Source organism: Martes martes (assembly GCF_963455335.1).
Source record: "Martes martes genome assembly, chromosome: 9".
In the NCBI taxonomy this organism is placed as follows: domain Eukaryota; kingdom Metazoa; phylum Chordata; class Mammalia; order Carnivora; family Mustelidae; genus Martes; species Martes martes.
In genome coordinates, this window is record NC_137896.1 from 110236728 (window position 1) to 110261654 (window position 24927).

At 43.8% G+C, this 24927-nt stretch overlaps 1 protein-coding gene across 2 annotated transcripts in view; it reads right to left on the minus strand.

Annotated features, from left to right (window-relative positions):
• CRIM1 (cysteine rich transmembrane BMP regulator 1) overlaps nt 1-24927 on the minus strand; it is a 188105-nt gene that overhangs the window by 88444 nt on the left and 74734 nt on the right. For both annotated transcript variants that reach the window (XM_080814865.1, XM_080814864.1), the window contains exons 3-4: nt 15387-15629; nt 14234-14354 (exon numbers count right to left, since the gene is read on the minus strand). In XM_080814865.1, coding sequence (XP_080670991.1) covers nt 14234-14354; nt 15387-15629 — 364 coding nt within the window. The remainder of the gene's footprint in view (nt 1-14233; nt 14355-15386; nt 15630-24927) is intronic.

Below are 24927 nucleotides of genomic sequence, written 5' to 3' on the forward strand. Positions count from 1 at the left end.
GGATCACCGACCGCATCAGAAACGGGTGCTGTGGAAGATGGAACTAGCGTACGGGTGAACATACAATCGTTTCCTAACCATCTGCCGAGTGAACAGAAGCAGGAGGTGCTCGGCTGGGCGGGGCTGGGGATGTACATGGTTCTGGCTCTCCGTTTATGGAGTTTAGTTTAGGAAGGAGTGGGATATACAACCACAAATGAGAACACAGTGGGATGTGAATTTTTCCATTTCCTCTCCGGAGCACACAAACAACAAACACCAAAGACATCAGGACTAACCTTCTGTTGGAGAACCTGAACAGCTTGGGTGGCTAGCGTTCCTCGAGCCCCTGGAGCCCCCTGGGGCTTGAGCTGCTGCAGACACAGCGTGCATCATGAAGAAGCATGTGCCCACCTGGACCCGTGTGGGGTGTCAATTCCCAGACCTCTCATCCTTGTCATCAGTGCGAAGTCCAAGACCCAGTGGGCTCCTGTCCTCAAGGGAACGGGCCTCCTCACAGAGCATTACTCTGCTTCTCAGGGACTCAACTCTTCCACTCCAGCCTCTCTGCCTTCCCCAACTTCTCTGCAGACAAACTCTCTCAATATCAGAACATCATTGCAGAGCGTGCCACTCAGATGGGTTCTGACACTCACCTGGCGTGCCCCCAGATGGTATTTCCTTACAGCTGTCTTCAGTGAGACAGCAAATTCCCCCACACTCACTCATCACCTGGGCTGGAAGGGTGGTCAAGTCCCTCCTAGCTGGCCACATTCCCCATGCTGTTGCTCTCCTCCCTCATGCAAGCCCTCCCTCTATCTTCCCTCCTTTCCTAAGGGCTTGGGGGGGGGGGCAGTCAGAGAATGCACCTGAAGACAATCTTAGGTTTGAGTTCTGGCCATAAGGAGCTATATGACCTTGGGCAAATGATAGCATCTCTCTTAGCCTCATCTGAGCTATAGGTAAGATAGGGGCGATTAAAGTACTCCTATCTCCTAGTCCTGCTCTGTGAACTAAATAAGCTGATACATGAGAAGCACCTGGAATAGTACCTGGAGCACAGAAGTGCTTGCCACCTGGTAGCTATTTTATGTGATAATCTGGAAGGCCTCCATGTCCATGTGGACGAAGCACTTTCAACACCCTGACTTCACCTCATCTCTTGGAATCGCGTCTTGCCCTTCAGCTCCTCGCTCATGAGGCCACAGCATCTAAAATCCCTGAAGCCAACACCTTCCTCACTGATCACTACAGTTTGTGCTCTGGGTCCTGCCATGCCCAAACTCCCACCACCCGACTCTCAGCCTCCCCAAGACAGCTGTGCCCCAGAGATCTTTCCCTCTTCGCCTCAGCCTGGGCCTCATCCTGACTGTAACCCCTTAGCAAGACAGTCCCAAACCCAGCGTTTCACCTGAGCCCTTATCTTCACGATGTCTTTAAACTTTTTACCCTCTTAACCTCCATCCACATCTGGTCCCTCAACACCAAACCCAAGTCAGCTAAACCCAGAGAGGCCAAACCTGAATGTCTCCAGGAGTCAGGCAGGAATCCTGAAAGAGTAGAGGGCTACTGTGCAGACAACTCAAGAAAATCTGTTCCTTATTCATTCCACGATGAAACGCACACTGTTGCCACACCTTCCCACTGCTCAAAAGAAGCCATATTTTTACCTGAAGCATCCCAGTTTTAAAATGTAAGTCATTAAAGATGGGGGGGTGAAGCAAAAAAGGACATGTTTTGGGGTCAAATGTAGCCCCAAGCCTGCCAAGTGGTCAAGTGCAAACTGTGGCATCAACTAAGTACCTCCCTCTCTGTGCGGAGACCCCAGCTGTCGGCGGTTGCTGGAGGAAAGCCCAGTCGGCTCAGGAGCTGCTCGACATCTTCAACACTGAAGTCCCTGCTGGGCCTCACGGTCCTCCATTCCCTCCAAGAGTCACTTTCTCCATGATGCTTTCTCTGAGAGGCCCAGGGATAAATGCCTGCTGCTGTGTGTGTGTGTGTGTGTGAGAGAGAGAGAGAGAGAGAGAGGGAGGGAGGTTCTGAGCGGCTGTTAGGCATGGGGCAGGTGCGGGTGCAGGTAAAGACATTCCAGGAAGAGGAAGAACTTACTCAAATTTGCAGAGGCAAGAAAGAATATAGTGTATTTGGGTTGGAGCAAAGGGCTCTGCCCACTGGGCGCATGTTACATGTTGGGGTGGGGACTGGGGGCTCTACTGTAGGGGGACCTACAGGGGATGAGACTAGTGAAGCAGCCTAGGGCTGGGTAAGAAGGGGCCGCGTATATCACACCGTGGAGCATCTTTAATTGAAAACAATAGGAAAGTAATAAACCATGTTAAACAAGTGATGTATTCCTGAAAAGGGGTGGTTATCTGAGGGGAGGAAAAATCCACATTGTCATGAATTCCATTTTTCTTGAATCATAAAGATAGATGGGATTAGTGATACTGTTTTAAGCTGGAAGTCACATGAAAAGTTTAAAAATCAACGACCACAACAGCCTAGAATGCCCTTTCTTCTTTCTCCAGCTGGTGAACTCTGACTCATTCTTAAAGACTCAGCTCAAAAGTCAAATCCAACAGTTCTCCAAGTCAGGATCAGTATCTCTTTGCTCTATGAGCTAGTTTTTTTTTTTTTTTCTTCACACTCCTACTGCTGAAGCATGTAGCTACTTTAAACTGTAACAATTTAGACGGGTTTGCCTTCCCTTTAGAAGGTAAACTCCTTAAATCCGTGTCTCTTATTCCCACCAGGTAGCACCGTGTCCAGCACTCCATAAACACTCAATATCCAGCACTCCATAAACACTCAAATAATCATTCCCTGAACAGACCAGAAACACAAAAGGGTTTTGATGCTAGGACTTGGCACAGATCAATTATCTATAAACTATCTATAAACTTAATTAAAGGCAATTCTTGAGTATTTATTTACCTGTGCTCAACACTAATGGGAGAGAGACATAGTAAGGTGTATCCTTGCCCTCAAAAGTATACAATTTAAAGTCTCAAGAAGTGTTGTTAAGAGTCTTCAGCAATCCATGACCTACAGAGTACAAGATCACACGAGCCGTGACATACAACTTCTTTCTTTTTCAAAAAACAAAACAAAACAAAAAACAAAAAAACAAAAAAGAATGAAAACAAAAAACAACAAAGGCAAAGTCAGGAAAGGGCAATTTAAGATGCACTTGTCTGGGTGATACATTCACAGATTAAGTGAGCATCAGTTCAAGCGAAACAAGCTGTCTTCGCCTTCCCTGTGGCTGCGGTTAAGCAGTTAAACGTCTACTGGGCCCAGACCACCCTGAACTCTCTGCACACTATGTCCACACAGCAGTGAGGATCCCTGCCCCTTACATCCAACGTGCGGGGGCAAATGAGCAGGGAAACACAATCCGTGAGATCCGCGGTTGCTTTGGGCATTTCCAGAGGAAGGAGGACTTCTAACATTTTAGATGTGCTTATTAGTTACGTGAATAACTTCGCAAAACATTTTTGCAAAACTGTGTGGAGCTGTTCAGTTTGCCTGCGTCATGACGATGATAACATCAAATGAGGGTGGGTGGGGAAAGTCCTCTGAGGTTCAGTATTACCGGAGCAGTGGAGCCTGCTTTCCAAGTGTCCTGAAAGTCCTACGGAATTGGGTTGCGTCGCTCTCTTTCAGGGAGGGTCAGAGGGCCAGGTATCCAGGGTCTGCTGATTACCAAGCCAAACTGTAAGCCGCTCAAAGAGGGCCTTCAACTTTGTTTCAGGACTTACACAAATGTAACAGAAGACTGGATACCGGTCATTTTCATGGCAAAACGCAACAGGCGTAAAGCACCAGCGTAGGAAGAACAGGGCTCACACATCTGAAGTAAATTATTAACAAATTAAACTCTCTACTAGGGAGATAGTTCATCTCCATGGACAAGGGCTTTACTTCTAGGAAAGCATGTTTTCTTCAATCTGGGGATAAGTCCAATAACAACATGGAATTCCTAAAATTATTTTGTTCTAAAAACATCAGAGTTTAATATAGACTCTGGCTTTTTTAGTTATGAGTTGACTTGCTCTTTTGGGCCAAAAATTACTGTGGCAGAGGGCAACAGAATAGATGTTCTTTTCTTAGTTGAGAAAGGAGGACTTCAAATATATTTCCAAATTTTTTTCTGGATATGTTTAAAAACAGAGGGAATGCTACCATGATAGCATGTCAAGAGTCAGGAATGTTTTAGATCTGTGCTATGCTAATGCATATTTTACATATTGTATAATTTCATTTTATATATTCCCAAAAAGCAGCTGGATAAATTATCCAAATTCAAGAGAACATCCAAAAAGTGAACTGAATTAGAGAAATCTGTCCTAACAGACTAATCTTACCCGAAAAAAATGTTATTTTGAGACAATGTCTTGGGAACAGATGGATATGATAATTAATTATAAGGCTCTTAATTTGATGAAGTCCTTTTGAAAATGCCTATTCAGGGACAATTTCCACTGGCCGGCTTGGATAGGCATGATACAAGCAACTTAATTACCTAGCACAATGTTAAAAGCATATGCATCTATAATAAATATCATTTGATGATCTAAAGAACTTAACACTGTCTCAGAGAAGGGCTAGAGTGCTCCCTGAGCTCTGAGAAGGACCTATTGGTTCCAAGCCACCCTCAGGAAGTTTTTCTGGTTGGGCTGATGTGTCCTGTGTTGAGAGTCTCACCCTCTGTATTCCTGGTCCTTATATGACCCTCCCACCTCCCAACACCATTCTCAAGGCTTCAACCAGCAGAATGACAGACTGAGGTTTTGAAGATAGAGGGCTGAAGAGCTCTGGAAAGTTCAACCACCCACGTGTAAGTACATTAGCAAACAGGAAGCTAAAGGACTCCTACTACAGTCACTCCAAAACTACTACTCAGAAGTGGACAGAGGAGGAAGAAAATCCATTGTGCTTCCAGTGACACGGGAACTGTATGATCCCAAGATTAAAAACTACAGACAAAGAGGGAGAGAGATGAAAAATTATAATCAGCTTTTCTGTACGTGTGCTTTTTGAAGTCCTTGACTTCTGAGTTTACAGAAATTACTTTACAGCTTTTTCTTAAATTCAGTTCCATTATTTGGTAGAAAGCCAGTCTGTTAGTCAATTCTTTTCTTGAGAGAAGATCACTCTCTATTCCCTCCTTATTACCTTCCAAAAGTCTAGAACTTTTTTGGAACTGGCAGAGCTGATGTCTGTACGGTACTGAGTTCCTTCAAGCCTAAGCCTCACCTTATTCATCACCATGCCCCACCCCACACTAAGCCCAGTGTTTTCAGCCTTCCATGGGGCCCTCAATGAGTCTTAGACATCTGACATTTTCAAAGCTGTACCTTGTTTTTACTCACTGCAGCTTTGTGGTTAAATTAATTTTTATTTAACTCAAGTGCTTCTGAAGGGAAGAGAAAACCTGCCAAAGACTCCATTCTGATGGCTTCATCTGGTAGAGTCGATATCAGGCTATGAATTCTGGAACCTCGGAAAAGAAAGCTCCTTCTCTAAAGATCTATGTCTCTTCATAAGAAACAGTGCAGTGGTAATCTCACTAAGAGTCTATTATCATAATACAACGTAGCACCAACAAGACAGATTTTTCGTGAGAGCACAGAGAAACCAAGATTGAGGAATGGGAACGAAGTGTCCTAGATTCTCAACCTGAAGCAGCTGAATACAAACATCTAGATGTTACAGTGAAAGTAAAGGAAATTTATGACTTTTGTTCTGGTCATGGGCTGTGTATCTGATGTATCCTTCAGATACAATGGGGTCGGCATCCTTCCTTTTATCTTATTTCCCTTCCTGGAATTGCAGTGTTTCAAGCTGTTATGATATGACAGAGTATGAGTGGGAAATTGTCTTCTAAGGTCAATGCCTTAGAGAAATAAAACTGAGGATCAAACAAAGAAAAGGGGAACTTAATTCAGTAGATCTTTTTTTTTTATTTTAAGAGTCGCAGAAAGAATTGGTCCACTCATAAAGTCAGGAGTAGAGCATCTAACGCACTTCCACCCAAACAGTGCTGGATATGTGTGTGTGTGTGTGTGTGTGGGTGTACACAAGTTAGAGTAAAACACAGAAAAATGCAGTAAGAATATGGAGGAGCTGAATAAACACTGACAGGGAGAATAGACAATGATAAAAACCTCAGGGGAAGTGAAGTAGCAACAGCTGGGGAGAAACAAGTACAAACATGATCCAGGGGCCACTAAGGGGGCATGGGCAGGCTGTAGATCATGCCCGAGTGTGTGCAGGGCCAGAAGGACGCAACACATCACATCCTCCCTCAGCCCACCCAGCAAGGCAGGCTGACAGGCAGAGGTGTCCACTTTCTACTAGAAAGCAGCTAAAGAGAGTAACCCTTCTCTTGCGGATTCAGCCTTTGACCAGATATTCTCCAGTCTTGCTATATAAGGGACTCTCTATTTACAGATGTAAAAGAAAAAAAAGTGGGGGGTAGTAACTAGCAATATTCCATTAGCCATCTACTTTACTGGGCTATCACCCAGCTTTCACGTTTCAACCAGACTGATTACCCTGATTTAAATCACTAGTCTTACAAGTTTATTTTATTTTACCTTTCCTAAGTTTTTTTTTTTTTTTAAAGAAAATGAAGAAAAAAAGTAAATAATTGTTTTATGGCTTTGTTTAGACTTTCTTCCATTCCTATTACTATGAAAACATGTATCTCTATCATTATCTTGTGAGTCCTGGAATTTTCTAAAATGTTCCTTCTTCCTCACCCAGGAGTTTCCTAGCACCAGTGGCTTGGGTTCTTTCCCCTCTCAAGGGCTTGGAAAAGTCAAAGTTAAAGGTAGAAGTTACTTCTGAGATCATGAAATCCGTCTTCCCCTTTATCTGTCTCTGAGAAGAAAACAGACCAGATGACAGGAGAGCCTTGCCCAAATTCATGCAGAAGTGGGCCTGGATTCCAGTACGGAACCTCTGGGTGTGTGTGCTCTCTGCGTATCACCACGTGATGTGTGGAGGAATATTCCTTCACCGTTGGACAGTTTACTCCCATGCACACATGGGCTTACGTACACGGGTTACGGACTGTCGTAACAAAGGGAAGTAAGCAGCCCATGGCATGTTAGGTTTCCTAAGTGGTGGGGCCAAGCACAGGTGGGTGGGGAGTGAGCTCAGGGCCACAGGGGACAGCGAGACTGGTGGCTTGTGCCCTGCCACTCACCAAGCTCCATCTCCATACAACCTGCCACCCAAGGAGGAGTGCCAGGGCTTGGGTCTGTCTGCATCGCCGGGGCAGGTGCACCAGGAATGTGATGTGCTCAGGATATTCTAGTAAACTTCTTGGGAAAGACCAAAGTCACATATTAATCAACATTTTACCTAAGAGATAATTTAAAACTTTTACATGACTTTGGATAAGAAAAAAAAAGTTAAAAATGCTTCTAAATCTTAATTTAAAAATAAAACAGGTTTTTCAGGGTAGTGTCTCAGAAAGCAAGAGATATAAATGTTCCAGATATAGGTTCTGGAAGAGAATCAGACCTGTTAGTCAGAAAGAGGCTGGAGCCAGGAGGGAGCTTGGGAACCTGGCTGGCCGCACTGTGTACAACCCAGGAAAAATCCTATTTTAAGTCTGAATATCGTAAACAATGACTTTGTTGATTTCCATCTCAAAATAACCAGATCGGATTTTTCTCAATAACTTCTAAGGAATGCATGTTTACAGACAGAAACTGATCACAGAACAGTTTCAGAACTAAAAGTTAGGGACAAATCTCATTAAAACAAATTTCAAAGGGGTGGCTGTCGGTAACATATTACATTCATTCATTTTAATAAAAATATGGAAGTCGTTACATACCAAGTCATAAGGCATTAGGACTGAAAAACTCCTCTGACTTACAGAGAGAGGAAATAAGGTAGAGGTATTATGGCCTAGATTTTTAACTAGTTAACGTCTGCCTTATCAGCCTATCTCTACAAAGACATGAAACATTAGAGAGGCAATGGGAAGCTTCTATAAAACCGGGCACCTAACCCTGGATATAGCGAAGAGGGAGGAATGGAGAGGAAAACAAACCTGTGATCTGGGAGACATCCTCCTTGAGAAACAGCCCAACTGCGTGGAGGTCTGGATGGGCTGACACAGGGGAACACAGGCGGCACAGACCTCCAGCTGAGGCTGATCTGTCCTCCGGCTATGTGTGGTGGGTCTGTTTCAGGCAACCATTACATAACCAACCATTACAGAGGAGAATTTCTACACAACATCTCTGAGCGTTTGGTGTTTGTTTTTAAGACTGACCTGGTTTCACCAGGCACATCTTACGGCATCCAAAAATGACATTCCCTGTTAAACCAAGTTTAACCGGATAGTCACAACTTTAAGGAGAGGAGTTAAAAATAATGATCAGCTAAATGACAGCCAAGGTGGAATGGTGCTCAGAAGGTCCTACATCATGGGTCTACTCCCAGCTGAACTCCCTGCTCCCACTGGCAGGCCCAGAGAGCAGCAGAAAGGTTGCTGCGGACAGAAAAGCAGCTTAGCTATGGGTTACCTGAATGATACTCGAGGGGACAAACCCCAGGCTCGGGAGGATGTTAGTCTTTGGAAAAGAATCCCATAGTTGCAGGAAGCACTCCAGAAATTTCTAGAATCAGAGAATGAAACCTAAAGGAACCTATTTGGTCAAATGTATGCTATGGTGGGTTAAAAATGGCCACAAATTCATTGCAGCTTCTCCCATCAAGGGGTGGCATCTACTGCCAACTCTTTGAATCAGGGGTCACCCTATAACTAGCCTGGACCAATGGAATATGATGAAAGGGAGGCTGTGTGACTTCCCAGTCCCGTCTTTGAAGGTCTTGCTAACTTCTTCTCTCACTTCTGCCATCACAGGAGAAGCCTAGGACGAAAGACCCCACAGGGGGTGACAGGCCCTTCCAGCTATCCCAGCTGCGTTCCCAGACATGGGAGTGAGGCCACCTTTGACCATCTAGCCCCAGACAACCTGCCAGTGGACGACGGAAGAACCACCCAGTTCACACACAGAGCCACGAGAAATAACAAACATCTGTCATTTCAAGCTACTACTTTAGGGAGTAGTTTGATATGCAACAATGAATAACTGACATTTATGCATATTGTGTTAATATGTATGATGCTGAAATACATATGTTGGTGAAATATAAATTCATAATCACTGATATATTTCCTGGGCTTAAGAACAACAGCAAAACACTTACCAAAAACAAACAAACAAAAAACCAAAAACAAAAAAACCTGCAGTGGAGAGGACAAGGCTTTGGATCAGAGAAGCTGGGTTGAAGACTTGGACCCCTGCTCTGATCCTTGTACCAAAGAACACTTACGATTTTACGTAAGTCACTTTGTTCTCTCAGCCTCTGTTTTCATATCTGTAAATTCCTTGTGGAATCAGAATGATGATAAAATGAGAACAAGAGTGCAAAAGCTCTGTAAACAGCAGGGCACATTGCACAGTTAAGCTGTCCTCCTTACTGCTATCTTCACGTTACTTAAATATTTCGTCCTTCCCTGCAAAGGCGCCATTTGGATCGATGTATCTGACATAACTTCCTCTGTTGTAAGGTTCCTTTTGCTTGGAGGTGTTTGCATGCACACATGCACACAGAGCCTTCCAAAGACCACAGGTGTTGTGAGCTCCTTGGACAGTCCTGGTTTTCCCTTCTGCCATCATACAGTGTTTAGGCCCCCAGCCACCAACTTTCATTCCTTTTTAGTGTCTCCTGAAAGGTGTGATGAACTCACATCCTATTCCAGGGCCAAGAAAAGAGAGGAGGGTAAAGAGAATTGGCAGCGTGCTTGGAAATCTAAAACCTCGGTGAGGAAAGAAGAATTAAAAACGGTTAGGAGATCATTCTATCGCATGTAAGAATGACATCAAAATGGGATGAAGTTCAGGAAAAGACAGTGGAAGAGGGGGAAATAAAGGCTGGGCCAGGAAGGAAAAGCAGAGAGGCAGCAAGCAAAGAAGGAATGAGCTCTCTGTAGAGAGGGCAGAGGTAAGGTGGGAAAGCCAGGGTTTGTCAGGAGTAGAAGAGAAAAGAGATGTCCACGCACGGTGAGAACATCTAGAGGGTAGTAGCTGCCACTTGGAAGAGCTCAATTTACGCTTGACGAATAAGCGAGTAACAGCTGTCTGAAAATTGACAACTCAAAAGAAAATTCACAAACCATGCAAGGACTCGCACAGAAATAGGGCAGTTAGGGGCCTGAATGGGTAAAACAGTCTCACTGGGAATGAAAGAGAGGAATTTGTTCTTTAAGGTGAGGGACAGAAACTCCACAAGCCCCTTTCCTCGTCTCTGGAAGTCCTATAAATCCTTACAAAAAACAGGTTGTTTAAGGTAAAGTTCTACTGATATTTTACTTTCACCCTTACTGCCAAGGGCTGTCCCCTTGAATCCTCCACATCATCAGTTTTGATCTGAAATGGCTGTAAGTTCTTAATAATGCTCTTTATAAACATCCTGACAAATATCAAACAATTGTAACAGAATTTTATGTATTCTAAAATACTCTTTCTACCTAAACACCATGCTCCTAAAGACGTAAATCACACAAAAGATAAAGTTATGTAGTTTTTTTCCCCTTAAAATACTGTGATTACTCCATATTGGGCGCTCTTGTTTTTATTTCCATTTTCACATGGATTGTTTGGGGTTTTATTCTCCTGCCAAAGTATGACCCGTCATCCTCCTTAATAAGTGGGGAACCCACTCAATATGCTAAACTAGGTTTAGCTGTAATCTGAGCATATTCTGCATTTACCGATTCATTCAGTATTAATGCATGTACAGAGGAAAAGAAGGAAGACACAATTCCTGACCTCTAGAAATGTCCTTTAGTTGGTAAGACAAGACTATGCATGTAACAGTTAAATAACAATGCAAGGAAATACGTGATTTATTGGCAACACAGAAAAGAATATGTTAGGAGTTCCTAGGGAGTAGGATGGGTGTTGGGTGAAGCATGAAGACCTTCTGGATAAAGTGGAATTTAATTGGAGTCCTGCAGGGTGAACAATATTAGAAAAGGTGGAAGGGAGAGATAAAGGCTTTGAGAGGTGACCTTGGTGCTTGGAATGGAGAGTTTCTGTAGTACTGAGAAATGGGCCATGAAGAAGGGGGTTGGGGGAAAAGCACAAGGCTTTCAAAGTGAGACAAGGAGTAGTATTACCACCCAACAGTAGAACGATAACAGGAGACTAAAAATATTCATTTTTTTCCTTCTTCAATAAGTAAATCAACATGGCTTAGAGTGGCCCTGCTCTCTCTCTCTCATTCATTCATTCATCAACAAATGTAGGTTGACATATTACAGCAATGCCTATTCTAGGTACTAGAGACTATAAAATACTCCCTTCCCTTGAAAAATCACAGAGTAGGAAATATTGACAAAAAAAAATCAATGATTTCAATTTATTATAAAAAGTGCTTAAAGAGATACATGGGGATTTGTTTATAAGCAACAGAGGAGGGAACCTAAGTCACCCTCAGGGCTGAAGACGGAAAACACTTCAAAGAGGAGGAAATGCAGTCCTGAAAGGGGAGCAGGAGTTGTAGGAGGGGAAGGCACTCAGGAAAGTCAACCAAGCCTGCGTGAGCATGAGCCTGCTTGAGCGTGAATGAGTGTGAGCCTGCATGACTGTGAACGAGCATGAACCTGTGTGTGAGCCTGCGTGAGTGTAAACAAATGTGAGCCTCCTTAAGTGTGAGCCTGCATGGGTGAGCGTGAGCCTGCGGGCTGTGAACGAACGTGAGCCTGCATGGGCGAGCGTGAATCTGCTTGAGCATGAGCCTGTGTGAGTGTGAGCCTGCGTGAGCGTGAATGAGTGTGAACCTGCATGAACGTGAATGAGAGCGAGGCTGCGTGAGCGTGAATGAGTGTGAACCTGCATGAACGTGAATGAGAGTGAGCCTGCGTGACCGTCAGCCTGCGTGAGCCTGTGTGTGAGCCTGCATGAGCGTGAATGAACGTGAGCCTGCATAAGCCTGCGTGAGCGTGAATGAACGTGAGCCTGCGGGAGCGTCAGCCTGCGTGAACGTAAATGAACGTGGGCCTGCGTAAGCCTGCGTGAGCGTGAACGAACGTGAGCCTGCGTGAGCGTCAGCCTGCGTGAGCCCGCAGTGAGCGTGAACGTCAGTGAGCGCAGAGAGGAGTTTCATCCAGGTGGGAACACAGGAAGACGTGCAGAAGGGGCAGAGAGGGTGCATGGGTCACTGACTAAAATACAAGAAACTAAAGGCTGTGAGAACTTATCCCTTCCCTGCAAATAATTTACAGTGGGATTTTGAATGACTTCCTTCTCTGTTTTCAATTTCTTCATCAGAGGCACGGTTAGCTGACTGACCACTCTTTAGCCCTGAATGCCAAAGTCAAAATTATGTCAACACAATAATAACCACCTTAGGTTTATGTGTACAAGACTCACAGAAGCTTGGAGACAAAACGGAAGACATCGAAGCCGAACGTCCTTTCCAATGTAACATTTCTTGTAAGCACTCCTGGCAGGTGGCCATCCAGGCGGAAAGCAAGCTCTCCAGCTCTGGGGAGCTCAGGAAGCAGCCCAATTCATCACTGTACATCATTAGTTGTGAGAAAAATTTACCCTTAAACTGAGATTAAACATGTCTTCCAGGAGCTTTTACCCACTTGGACCCCCTAGAGGGACTGAAAAATCACCTACTGTGCCTCCTACACGCAGATGGTGCTATGTTAGCATTTATAACAATGACTTGAGAATTGTCCCTTTTCCTCACTAAAGGACTTGTTAATTAACAACTGGCTTAGTTTTGATTAATTAGGTTCTGTAATGTACTGTGCCACCTTCCTTTTCATGAAGACCTTGAAGGGACATCTGTTACTGTTAGTCGCACCCCCTCGTCCTCCATTACCGACTGGTGATTCCTTATGTCTGCACAGTGCTTCACCCTTTCCAAGCATCTTCAGATCCGTTACCACACTGGAATGTCACAAGAAGGGGCTATGCCATTTGGCAGGTTACCTTCACGAAAATCTTTGTATCTACTTTATGATACAGTATAAAGGATAGGACAAGTGGTGTAAAACACATCTGAGAGACTCTAGAGCTTCTGACAGGAGAAAGGGTAGAAAGGGTAGGGGAAAACTAATGTATCTGAAGAGAAGAAGAGTAATGATCAGAAGACACACCCTCTGGATGTCTACTCCATAACTGGCACTTCCCTACGGACCATACATATTCCTATCTTGACAGGCCATTTGTAAAATCGCAACTACTCCTGCAACACACACAGATGGGAAGTGCCTGCCACTGGACTGGGACTGGGACAGACGTTAGAAAGGGAGCAAAAGAAGGCACCCTTCCAACCGTGGAAATTAAATGTAGAGCAGAGTAGAAAGAAATGAACTGACTTAGTCAAAAACGATCGTCTTGGTGGCCTGGGAAAGATGGAGGAGAGGTCGCGGCAGGGAAGAGGGGAGGGCATCTCAGCAGGAGAAACAGAAAATAAACTCCATGTTTCCAAGCACAGCTTTCCCAAAGCCAAGCACAAAGGGCCAGCTCCACGGTGGTACTCTGAAGACCGTCAAGGACAAGACCTGGAGACCTCACGCTCTGGAGTGAGCCTGGTCCTGCTGGGCGAAGTGCACGATGTCCTGCTACTGTGACTAAAATGACAGCAACCTTTTCCCCCCATTAAGCCAAAGAGAGCTGTGTTCATTCCTAGAAGGCATCAAAAGAATTCAGACTCCTCTTTGCCTCAGCAAGTAACAGGTGTGGGTAGATGTGTGATTGCAAACGTTAAGGACCCATGGGGAGCAGTTCCGTGGGGCAGGCAGTGTTTCATTCCACTGGACACAATGGTGAAGCACCTGTCAGAGTCACTGCGGAGGGTCAAATGCCGTGCCTGCTGGGACCCACACCTCAGTGCCTCCCTGACTGCATGCTACTGGGGGACGTGTTTGCCTGTGTCGTTCCCAGCCTGCGGAAGTGCGCAGGCACCCCAATAATGCAGAATCTGGAAAGCTTAGTATCGTAACCTCATGACAGCTCGCTTTGATCCAAGGAACAATACATGTAAATACCAAGTCATACTAACAGTTCCGATTTCTCCCCAGAAACAGGAGAATTTTAGGTTTGTTTCTCTGATACCAAAGGGAAACAAACTGCATGCCTGGAACTGTGCTGACACACGAGACCGAGGAGAGAAGCTGAGAGACTGATGACAAACCAACCTTGTTGGCAGGGTGCAGCAACCGTCCGCTGTGAGTCGGACTTGAGTCTCGTAGCTGTCCAGAGGGCACACGGCCTGCTGAACCGAGGGGCACTCCACAGTGCTGCAGTCCACGCTGAAAACTGAGAGGGGCAAACAGAGGCACCATTTACTGTTACATTTACTTGCATTTTTCGTCCCAACACGAAACACTGACCCTTTGCAAAGAAAGGGCTGCAGGTTCCCTGCATCCCAGAACCCTCTCCTAGCAATGCCATTTTAATTTCAGGCAAGAGTAGAGAATTGCAGTATGTCCTGGATCAGTACCAGGAAGGCAGGGTACCAGACGTCTAAGAGGGAGGATGAGACATAGAGGGAGAGTGACACCAGTGGCTGTTACGTGGCTGGAGAGAGCCAGCCAGCCGCAGGTGCTTCTCGTGAAACACGGTAAGAGACAGACAAGGGACTGTTTGGCTTGAGGGATTTATCTAGCAGTTAGGGAAAAAACCACTCTGACCAACGGTTAGAAACTTGCAAAGAGGAAAATCACTATTGCCTAGCCCTGTTCACAGACCATATTAGAAATGCCACAAGAACAAGGATGTTAGAAATAATATAAAGCAAGAGATAGCTGGGACAGCACAACAAACCAAGTGTAGCAAAGAAGGTGAGGAAATGGTCTAAGAAGTCAGCACAGGCTATCAAGTCAGCGGAGGGCGGTGGGGAGCTGGCAGGGGAAAGACTGGGGCCGAGAAGCTCAGGACGGCACATCTGGCTTTCTGATGCCTTTACTTAGCCAAACATAACCTGCTGTTTACATATGATGATTGTCTTTAAGTGTAATAAGGTGATCGATACGTCTACAAGTTACAGCTCTGATCTGCTCTGGGGGGAATGAAGCACGGAGCTGGAGGACCAGAAATGTTAAGCCCGCTTTCCCTGTCAAGCACACTTAGAAGGAAAAGAGAAAGAAGAAACAAAGACGGTCCCTATGTGCAGGCCACGTGTACTAGTGGATGATCACTCTGGCTCTCTGACTGGAAGGCCAGATGTCAGGCTGCCAGGACCCGAAGTGGCAGGTGTGCCCATCTTCCCCAGGAGGCCGGTAGCAGCAGAGGAGGCTGCGACCCTGCGACACGAAGCCGCGAGGCTGCGGAGGCGATGCCCGCGCGTACCTGGTTTGCACTCATAGAGGTCACAACACTGTCCCGGCTTCCCTGAGGCTTTGGACACTAGAATGTTCAGGTATCCCGGCTGGCAGACTTTGCGCAGGCAGCCCGCGGGGTCGCACACGCAGCGGCTGGGTAAGGGGCAGCACTCCCCGGGGGGAGCATAGCCCTCGATCAGAACGGAATCTTCAGGACACCGTGGAGAGAACTGGACTTCACAGCGGGCCTTGGAGCAATCTGGCTTCTCTTCTAAATGGGAGAGAAAGAATTTAGCACATGCCCGGGGGGCAGCGTGGGACACTGGCGTCGTGAGCCCACAGTCCTGAGGATCTATTCATGGAGCGAAGAGAAGGGGAGAGAAAGAACTCTGGTGGAAACCAACGTAGCCGACCGTGAAGATCTGCCCTGAGATCCACTCATGACACGGGGGTGTGAGGCTGCAGTGACCTCCACCTTCGCGTTCACCAGTGCTGAACACTCCTCGTCCAGAGCTCGGACCAGATCAAGAGTGGCTCAGGCAGGTGCCTGCATGATGTGTAGAATCTGGGAACTGGACTCCAGCACTGACTCACCTGAAGATCTTTGAATTTAAAAGGAGTTTCAAGGGCTGCTCTTTGAAAACAGTGTATGTTTAAAACCCTGAAACAGAGCCAGGAAAAAATCCTGGCTACTTCAGGGATTGGGGACAAGGTATGTGACAATCAACATGAAAGAACTCCATCTCTGAGCCCTGAATTTTAAAGAGATGAAGTTATTCAGATCATAGGATTCTATGATGTGGAAGCTCAGCAAGATGGAGAATGAGCTGTAATTTCCCTGAACGCCATCTGGCCTTGTCTATCTCTAGCAGCAAGCCATCAAACGCCCCTCTCTCCTTTCTTCGGTATTCTGTACTGACCATGGCTGCACTGCCATTTTAAAAGATAAGAAAAATAGATTGAGCAAAGTCCTGGCTTCTGGAGCCCCAGTCCATAGTGGAGTCTCTCAGTTTAAGTTTTTAAGAAACCTATACCAACATCATGTCCTTGAGAAAAAGGCTGAAACGAACTGAAAGCACATCATCATGGTCTCATGATCTCTGGGGCAGATGAGGGAAGTTCAGAAAACACTGGGTGGAAATGATGCCATGTGGTATTGGGGTATGTTATCATTAGCTCTGTGTTTCCTACAGTGAAACCCATACAGAATCACAAAAGCAAAGTCAGATCCAGATCACCTAGTCTTAGTCTTCTAAACAAGAAACTGTGGTCTGTTTTGTAGGCACAGAACCTGGAGCGCAAGAGTTCAAGTGATCTGCCCGTGGTCAGTGGTAAAAGGAAAACAAGAACCCAGGCTCCTCACTTCCAGTTCACTCGGCTCCTCCTATTACAAAGGTAGACCTATTTCCAAAAACAAGTCTTCCTCAGGTCACTCCTACCTTGACTGCTGTATCATTCATTCCACTGACCGTCTACCTCGTCTACTTCCTGGCTAATCCAAGTACACTGTAGGAAAGCCTTCACACTCACAGTTCTAGTAAATTCATTAAAAAATAATTATTAAGCACCTGCTGTTCTAGCACCACAGGAGGCACCGTGAAGAGAACAAGCATGGATCCCTGCTCTGGTATAATTCATAGCACAGTGGAGAGAAATACCAAGTAAAGAACAAACATCATAAATGAGCAAACTGTGTCATAGCAGAGGGTGTCAGTGCCATGGGGAAAAAATGGAATGGAGCAAGGGGGAATCTGAGTGAGTGGAAATGGGGGGACAGTTGCAATTTGGTCAGAACAGGCATCACTGAGAAGGCAGTGTTTGAACAAAGACTTGAATGATGGAGAGGGTAGGCCATGGAGCTATCTGGGAGAAGAGCGTCCCAGCAGAATGCATAGCTAATGCACCCCTGTGAGTCCCAGGAGGAGAAAGGAGGCCAGTGTGGCTGCAGTAGGATATATGGAGAATGCAAAGAGCCCATTTTCCTAAGGTAACCCCAAGCAACTGCCTTGCAAAGAGAACACAAGAGGAATCCCACTCTTGGATATCCATCAGTGTGGACAGAACAAATCAAAGAGCCGATGAGCAGAAAGTGAATCTTAACTGCTTGGGGACTGATGGAGATGGAGTCTGTGAAGTACATTCAGGGGATGGCTTATCTGGCAAACCCAAACACATGGTCTCATAATAAGAGCTCCGTGAATGTAACTGCAGATAGCACTTAATTCCTATTCTTGTTAATATGCTGCAATTAACTTATTCTGTATCACATTCTATTACATTCTTATCCTGCAAAGTATCCGGTATGTATAATCAGACTTTTAAAACACATGCTTCATAGAACATGCTTTCATCATAACCTACCATATTACATCTTCCCGGTTATTCTGCTCTTTACGTTTCATGGTCTCAATGTTTTCACCTACTGATGTGTTTTGCAGTTTGAACTTTGAGAGATTTATTTACTTCTTAAGAAGTACCTTTGTAATACAAATGGGGTAAGGTATATAGACATAGTCTGAACCATTGTCTGAAGGGTTTTAGGAATGTTAAAAATGAGGGTTAGGTCTTATTAAGTGCTTTTTCAACTTTTCTCAAGATGATTGTATCGGTTTTCCCTTTAATTTATTATATAATCAATTAGCAAATTTAAAGTTATCCTTGCTTTCTTAAAGCCTCTTTCTAAAGATCCAGCTGGATTTGACTTCATAACACTAAGAATTTTTAAATTTATAAGCTTGACTAATAGTCACCTGTAGCTCTTTGGTGTGTGTGCACGTGCACACGTGTGTGCTGCCCTCATCCAGGCTTAGTTCCCAAGTTACGCTAAATTGTTCAAAGAGCTGTTTATCATTCTACCTTACTCTGCTATAAAACAGTCTAAATAACATAAGAATTATCCATTTTTTGATGTTTTCATACAACCCAATTGTGAAACTATCAGAACTCAGTATTTTTTTTTAAAGGAAGAAGGGACAGATTTATTAGATTTTAGGCATTCTACTCTTTTAGAATCATCTGTACTGACATTGCTAAGTGTCTTATTTATCTAGACCTAATTTATAGATTTTCAAATTCATTTCAGGTTGTATGACCATTTTTTTGTAGGTTATGTGCTCATTTGTTCTGTTAGTTTTTGAATCTCTTCCTTCTTCATCTTCCAGATCATTTCACTGACTTTTCTCTACTGCTTAGTTCTCTTCTATTTCCTCTATTTTCTTAGAAATGCCAATAATTTTAATTGTGATTTTAATACTTTAGGCCAAATATTGCTTTGGTTATTTTCTGATTTTTTGATATGCATTACTCTCAATGTAACTCATTTCTAAATAATCTATAATTCAACTCTGATTCCCTCCTTAACTAAAGACTTTATAGAAGAATGCTATTAAAGTTCTGCATACGTATTTCCGGCTTTCCTCTTGATTTTAATTTTTATAGTTTTATTGCCTTGTTGCAGAGAATGTAGGCCATACAGTTTTCTACTTCTGTTAATTTCTTAAGCTTGTGTTTGTGTGTATGTGTGTGTTTTGGCACAAGCGTGTACAAATGTGGTCTAAGGTCAACTTTAAAATATGTGGGTATTTGAAAAGAACATGTATTCTCTGTTTATTGGATGTAAACCTGCAAATCTATTCAATCAAGCTTAATTATGACATTCAGATCACTTACATCTCCCCCTTTTTATTTAATTTGCAAGAAGGATCTATTAAAATTATCCACTATGAACCAATAACTTCTTGTATTTCTAACAGATTTTGCTTTAAAATTTTAAGGCTGTGTTCTTAACTCTATGACTAGCAGGCTAAGATTCAAGCCTATTATACTGACTTGGCAAGTTGTAAAACGATGCTTTCGAAGAATCTAGATTTCTAAGATTTGTATCTTTCTTTTTATTTTTGTAGTTGTTAACATTCTTGGCTTTTCTCTTCTTTCAACCCTCTATTCAAGTCTTGATGGATTATCCAGAGCCCCGACTCACCAGCACCCTCCCCCACCCGTTTTCACCTGTGGCTTACACCCAAAGTGTCTTTCTCAGACTTCTTTTCTCAGCCCCATTTCTAAATTAATTCATCCTATAGATTTCATTTATTCATCTATGCCTCCATTCCATCTCTCTTCCACGAAGAAAATAAGGAGACCACCACAGCCACACATGTATTTCCCCTCATTTAGAAGGTTTTTCTGATATTACCTCTGAATTTTAAATTTCATCCATTTGAAAAGAAGCCTCTCCTGACTCTCCCTATAGTGCCTAACAAATCTATATATAATAGTTAAGTTAATTAACAAGATTTTCAGTCTGGTTGCCTTGGCAACGCTTTGCAACTGGCATCTTAAAAAAAAGAACAAAAACTGCCCCAGATATAGAAAGATTAAAGTGAAAGTATCACTTGTAACAGGGGTCACTGAGAGAAAACAGCTTCTTTCATCATATTAATTATCTTCCTTTAAGAGGTTAGCCCTTAAAATACTGACAGGGTCACCCCATATTAGAATGATTTTACAATAAAGTGTGTATCAATCCTAGTCACTTGAACCTGTGTGACCACATGTTGGCTCATTGTAGATCTTCTCCAGGTCCATAGGTCAACAGGGAAAGTACAATCATGATCTACAAGTAGCAATTGCATTCAAGATTTTCTGCTTAAACACAGATTTAAATAATACCAAAGTTGAAACAAAAACTACTAGATGGGAGGAAGGAAAAAAAAAAAAAAAAGAGAGAGAGAGAGAGAAACATTATACTGCCAGATTCTCACTCTATCTGATTTTTGCAGAGTCCCACACATCTGACCCTGAAGCCTTCCTCCTCTTTCAAAGTCTCTTAAAATGTCACTTAAAATGCACATTTGTTAATGGAAAACAGGCAGCATGAAACAGACAACTGAAATCTAGACAGGTAACTAACTCCAGAGTCGACTCTGCTGAAGGCTCCGTGGGTCCTTTCCCTGACACCTATTCCTGAGTCTCACACACACAAATGCCATGCAGGCAGCACATGGTCACTCTGACACAATCTTTGGGAGTTCCAACCACAGAGGTATTTCAAGGGACACCAAGTTTGAATCAGATCTGATATCACAGAACTGAGTAGGTAGAGTATAGAGTTAAGAGGAAGGAGCCTGGGACCACTGTTTCCCCCATGTGTCACTTTGGTAATCTCGTTCCCTCACAACCTGAAATCTTGGAGCAGCCACGGCATCACGAGGGGATTGCAGGAGCCATTTGGGAGTTTGGGGGTGGCAAATCTCCTCGCAGTACCAGCTGAGGCGCAGTCCGAGAGATCCTCTAATCCCTCTCTCACTCATTCATCTGACCAATGTTTACTGAAGGACTTCCATGTGCCAGGAGTTCTTGGGCACAGAGCTTCAAGCAGGGAATAAAACCAAGTCCTTACCCTCCTAGATTCACAATTCTGGAGCGAGACAATACACCAAGAGTGACACAGTGTGCTGCCAGGTGGAGACAAACGCCTGAAGCAGAATCAGCAAAGCGGGTGCAGCAGGTGGGCGAGGCCAGCACCTGCACAGAGGCCTGAACAAAGGAAAAGAGAAGGCAGGCGAGTAGCAGGCCGGGAGTGTCTCAGATGCAGGGACCAGCAAGAATCAAGGTGTTAAGGCAAGAACTCTCCAAATAGAAATACACCTCACAATTATTAAGAAGAAATCTACACTGGTGTAATTCACCAGTAGAAAATACCCATAAAGACTTACAAGAGGAGGCTTTTGACAGACGTTTCTTATTAAGGATTCGGTTGTCGGGACTGGGCTAGAGAAATGAAAGCGATCTTGACTGATGGGGCACCTTCTAAGCGTGGGGCACCATGCCTCTCCTTTTCTCACACCCCTTTCACACTCCCTTGGGAACAGAGAGAACACATTTATGTCTACCTGGCAGATGAGGAGCCAGGCACAGAGAGGTTAAGAAGCCTGGCTAAGGTCACAAAGCAAGTGACAGAGTTTCTAAAGCCTACAATCTTCCCACTGGTCCACAATACCAAAAGCAAAAGGAACTTCACCTTTCCTCATCAGCTTTCCTGGTACTTGTATATTTAGTCAATGGCTACACTTTTGCTCACATATGGAGATGCAAATTAACTTGCAAAGATGGAGAGGCTCAGGATCTTTGGTACTGTCCTCCACACTTTCTGGTGGCCATCCTCCCAAACTCATTTGTTCCTTGGCCTTACACACACCACCCGATAAAAGGTGGAGCTTTTTTGTATTCAGCACTATTCTGTTCTGAAAACTTCTATTACAAATGTAAGACGTATGTCATCCCTACATTTTTAAATTTAGAGACTGACTCCTTTAAAGTTACACTGTGAATTCTCTTCGTTCACATTCCATGATTTTATCATAACCTTTTTTGGCAAGCTTCGCAGTGAAGACTTGTTCCACACAATCATAACCCCGAGGGGAAAAAATTAGGCTTGTTGATACAGTCCCAGAAATACTTCATATTTCAGCTTGTTCAGAAACACCAGCTGTACTTTCCCAGCACTCTCTTTTACTCTGAATTTAGGATTTAACAGTGAGGGAATCTACATATGCCCTTTTCTTGGCAGTTTCTTAAAAGTGCCAAATTAAACTGTTTCATTATCTAATAAAGTTAGTTTGCATCACAGTAGAATATAAATTAACCAAAAATAAAGAAAAAATTAAATTATCTGTAAAACTGCAACATGAGATACTTCAGTGGTTCTCATGCTGGCTGTCCATGAGAATCACTAATCAAGCTTTTAAGAATACCACTGTCTAGATGCCACCTTAAATCAATTCAGTCCGAATTTCTGGGGGAGGGGCCAGGGAATTAAAATATTTATTTTAATAGCTCCCTGGGTGATTCTATTGTGTGATTAGAGCTGAGAATTACTGTGTTATTCCTCTGAACAAACTGGGAATCTTTACAATGAAGTTCCCTATTGACAATAGAGCTTTGCCAAGGGCATGTTCAAACATCCTGTCAAATGGCAGCTGGCTAGGTACCCAAGAAGCAATGAGCCCTCCGGATTTCTGCCTGCCACCAAATGGCCCAAGCTCTATGCTGAGCCCCGTGCTACTTCCAGGAATCTCCCAGACCACACATCTTATCTAACCAGGATCTAACTGAATTGGGTTGAAAATAATGCTTTAGATTAGAGTTTTGCTACTCAAAGGGTTGCTGGCCCCTGGACCAGCAGCATCATGCTGGGGCTGTAGAGACCTAGACCCTTGGGCCAGACCTAATGAATCAGAAGCTGCACTTTAGCAAGATTTCCCCGTGATTCAGCTGTCTTGAGTAGTGGTTCTCAAACAGTGGGCCATGGGCAGGAACATCGGCCTCTCTTGGGGATATGCTAGAAGTGCAAATTCTAAGGCCCCAGAGCAGACCTACAGGATTAGACACTCAGGGGGAGAGGCCCAGAAATCTACCCCAAGAAGCCCTCTGCGTGGTTCTCTGACACAGTGCAGTCTGAGAACCACAGGGCTAGAAGGGTGATTCTGCACCCTGGCAGTACAAGAGACTGGGGAGCGTTAACAGTCCGGAAGCTCAAGACTACAACCCAGACCAAGTCCATCTACTGGAAGTGGGCCACTGGTATCAGGATTTTGTAAAGTTTCCCAACTTCTCTAAAGTTGGTCCAGTGTTCTAGGCATCTCTCCCCACCAATACCCCACACTCCCAGGGGATTCGAGGCTGCTTTAATTCTTAGGAAACCTGAATCAATGAGTTCTCTGGCATCTTCCTGGAAAAGATGAGAGCTCCCCAGGAAGAGTGAAAATAGCCGAGAGGGTAGGGAGTAAAGAGCTAGATCCCAAACATGGCCTGTATACGTTCTATCAAATTTTAAATCACAGTTTACCAAAGGTTATTAGAATTCTGAGTCCAAAGACATTTTATTTCATCATCTGTTAATTCACACCAGGAACATGTATTCAATTTACTTCCAGAGGGATCTGCCACTTATATAATTCAATTTATATATTCATACAGAGTAACACGTTTTCAAAATGTAACAATGAATTTTTTTTTTTTTTTTTGAAAACCTGGCAATAAAATAAAGCCTCAGGATGGTTTGGACAAATGTACAAAGAACTGAAAACGGCTTTCAAAAAGACTAATTTTGCCTAATAAACTTCTCTGAATACCTCATCCCCTTTTTGCCATAAACACAAACCCACAGAGAAGAAATGAAAATTATCAGAGAATGGGAAAATGACTAATGAGGAAAACTTAAATGAACTAAATTTGTGTAGTTGGTTCAGCACCATCTTAAGAGGAATCTTCCTAACAGTTTGAAAATGTCATAGAAGCCTAAATATTAGAAATGAAGAACTCCCCAGGGGGATGTTTAAACGGAAGGCAACATCCATTACAGGATACAAACAAAGCCTCTATCTCGCAGAATGGCTCTGACTTTGGGTAGGCTGCTTTCTATACTTCAAGATTTCCTCCATGATTACATGTGTTATCATGATAGAGATTTGTAACCATGATACAGATTTGGAAAAATAAAACATAAGATTTATAAGATGAGAGAAAGAAGGGTCTGGGATTCCTCATCTGTGAAATGGGGGGCTGGTGTTGTGGGTGTCCTCTGTGGATGGTGCCTAGCCAGGAGTTCTGTGAGACCTTCCAAGGCAACCAAGGACTCCAGGCCTCTGCTCCTTCAAGGAGGACCAACAATAATTGTTGAGTTAAAGGAGGAGACAGTCTTTTTCTTTTAAAAGTCCAGGATTTGTGGATTTGTTAACAATGTAGAGTTTTAGTAGTACATTAGAAAAATGCGATCTTATGAGACTAAGAAACAAGGAACAGAAAACCAAGGGTGTTGGTAACATTGTCAATAAATTCCTGAGTCCCAGGGATTCGGGATTTCAAATGTCTTTAGAAGGACTCCCCAGAATATTATGTGATTATATGATTGGAGGTCTTCAGAAGTTCCTGGAAGTGACTATACTTATGTGAACAAAACAATGTATCAAGAGGGGCACCTGGGTGACTCAGTACCTTGAGCATCTGACTCTTCTTGACTTCAGCTGGGGTCATGATCTCAGGGTGGTGGGATGGAGCCCTGCATCAAGCCCCACACCGGGTATGGAGCCTGCTGGAGAGTCTCTCTCTCCCTCTGCCCTTCCCCTCCTAAGTCAAGCATGCTTTCTCTCAAAAAATAAAATAAAATATAATAAAATAAAAAAGATCTATCAAGAATAAGGCAGGCACAGGGCAGCACAAGTAAAGGACGGGTAGAGAGTACTGTAGAATACTGCTGCTGTTTTGTCTCTGCTGACAACAGCATCTGCAAATAAAGAACAGCAGGCTATTTAACTATTCAATTGGTAGTTCGCATGAGGGTTTACACATTCTGGAGAAAAAAAAAAACATGACCCATGTGGCTAAAAATACAGAAGTGGATTTTTGAAAAAATTATTCTGGCCGTTTATTTCTTCTTTCTTTTCTTCCCTTCTTTGTTTTACTTAAGATAAAATACTTGTTTATACCACTTGCTTGCCAATGAACAGAGGTTACTTTTTAGATACTTTTTACCTTTCTTGTATGGCAATCAGTCTACCTACCGGCTTACT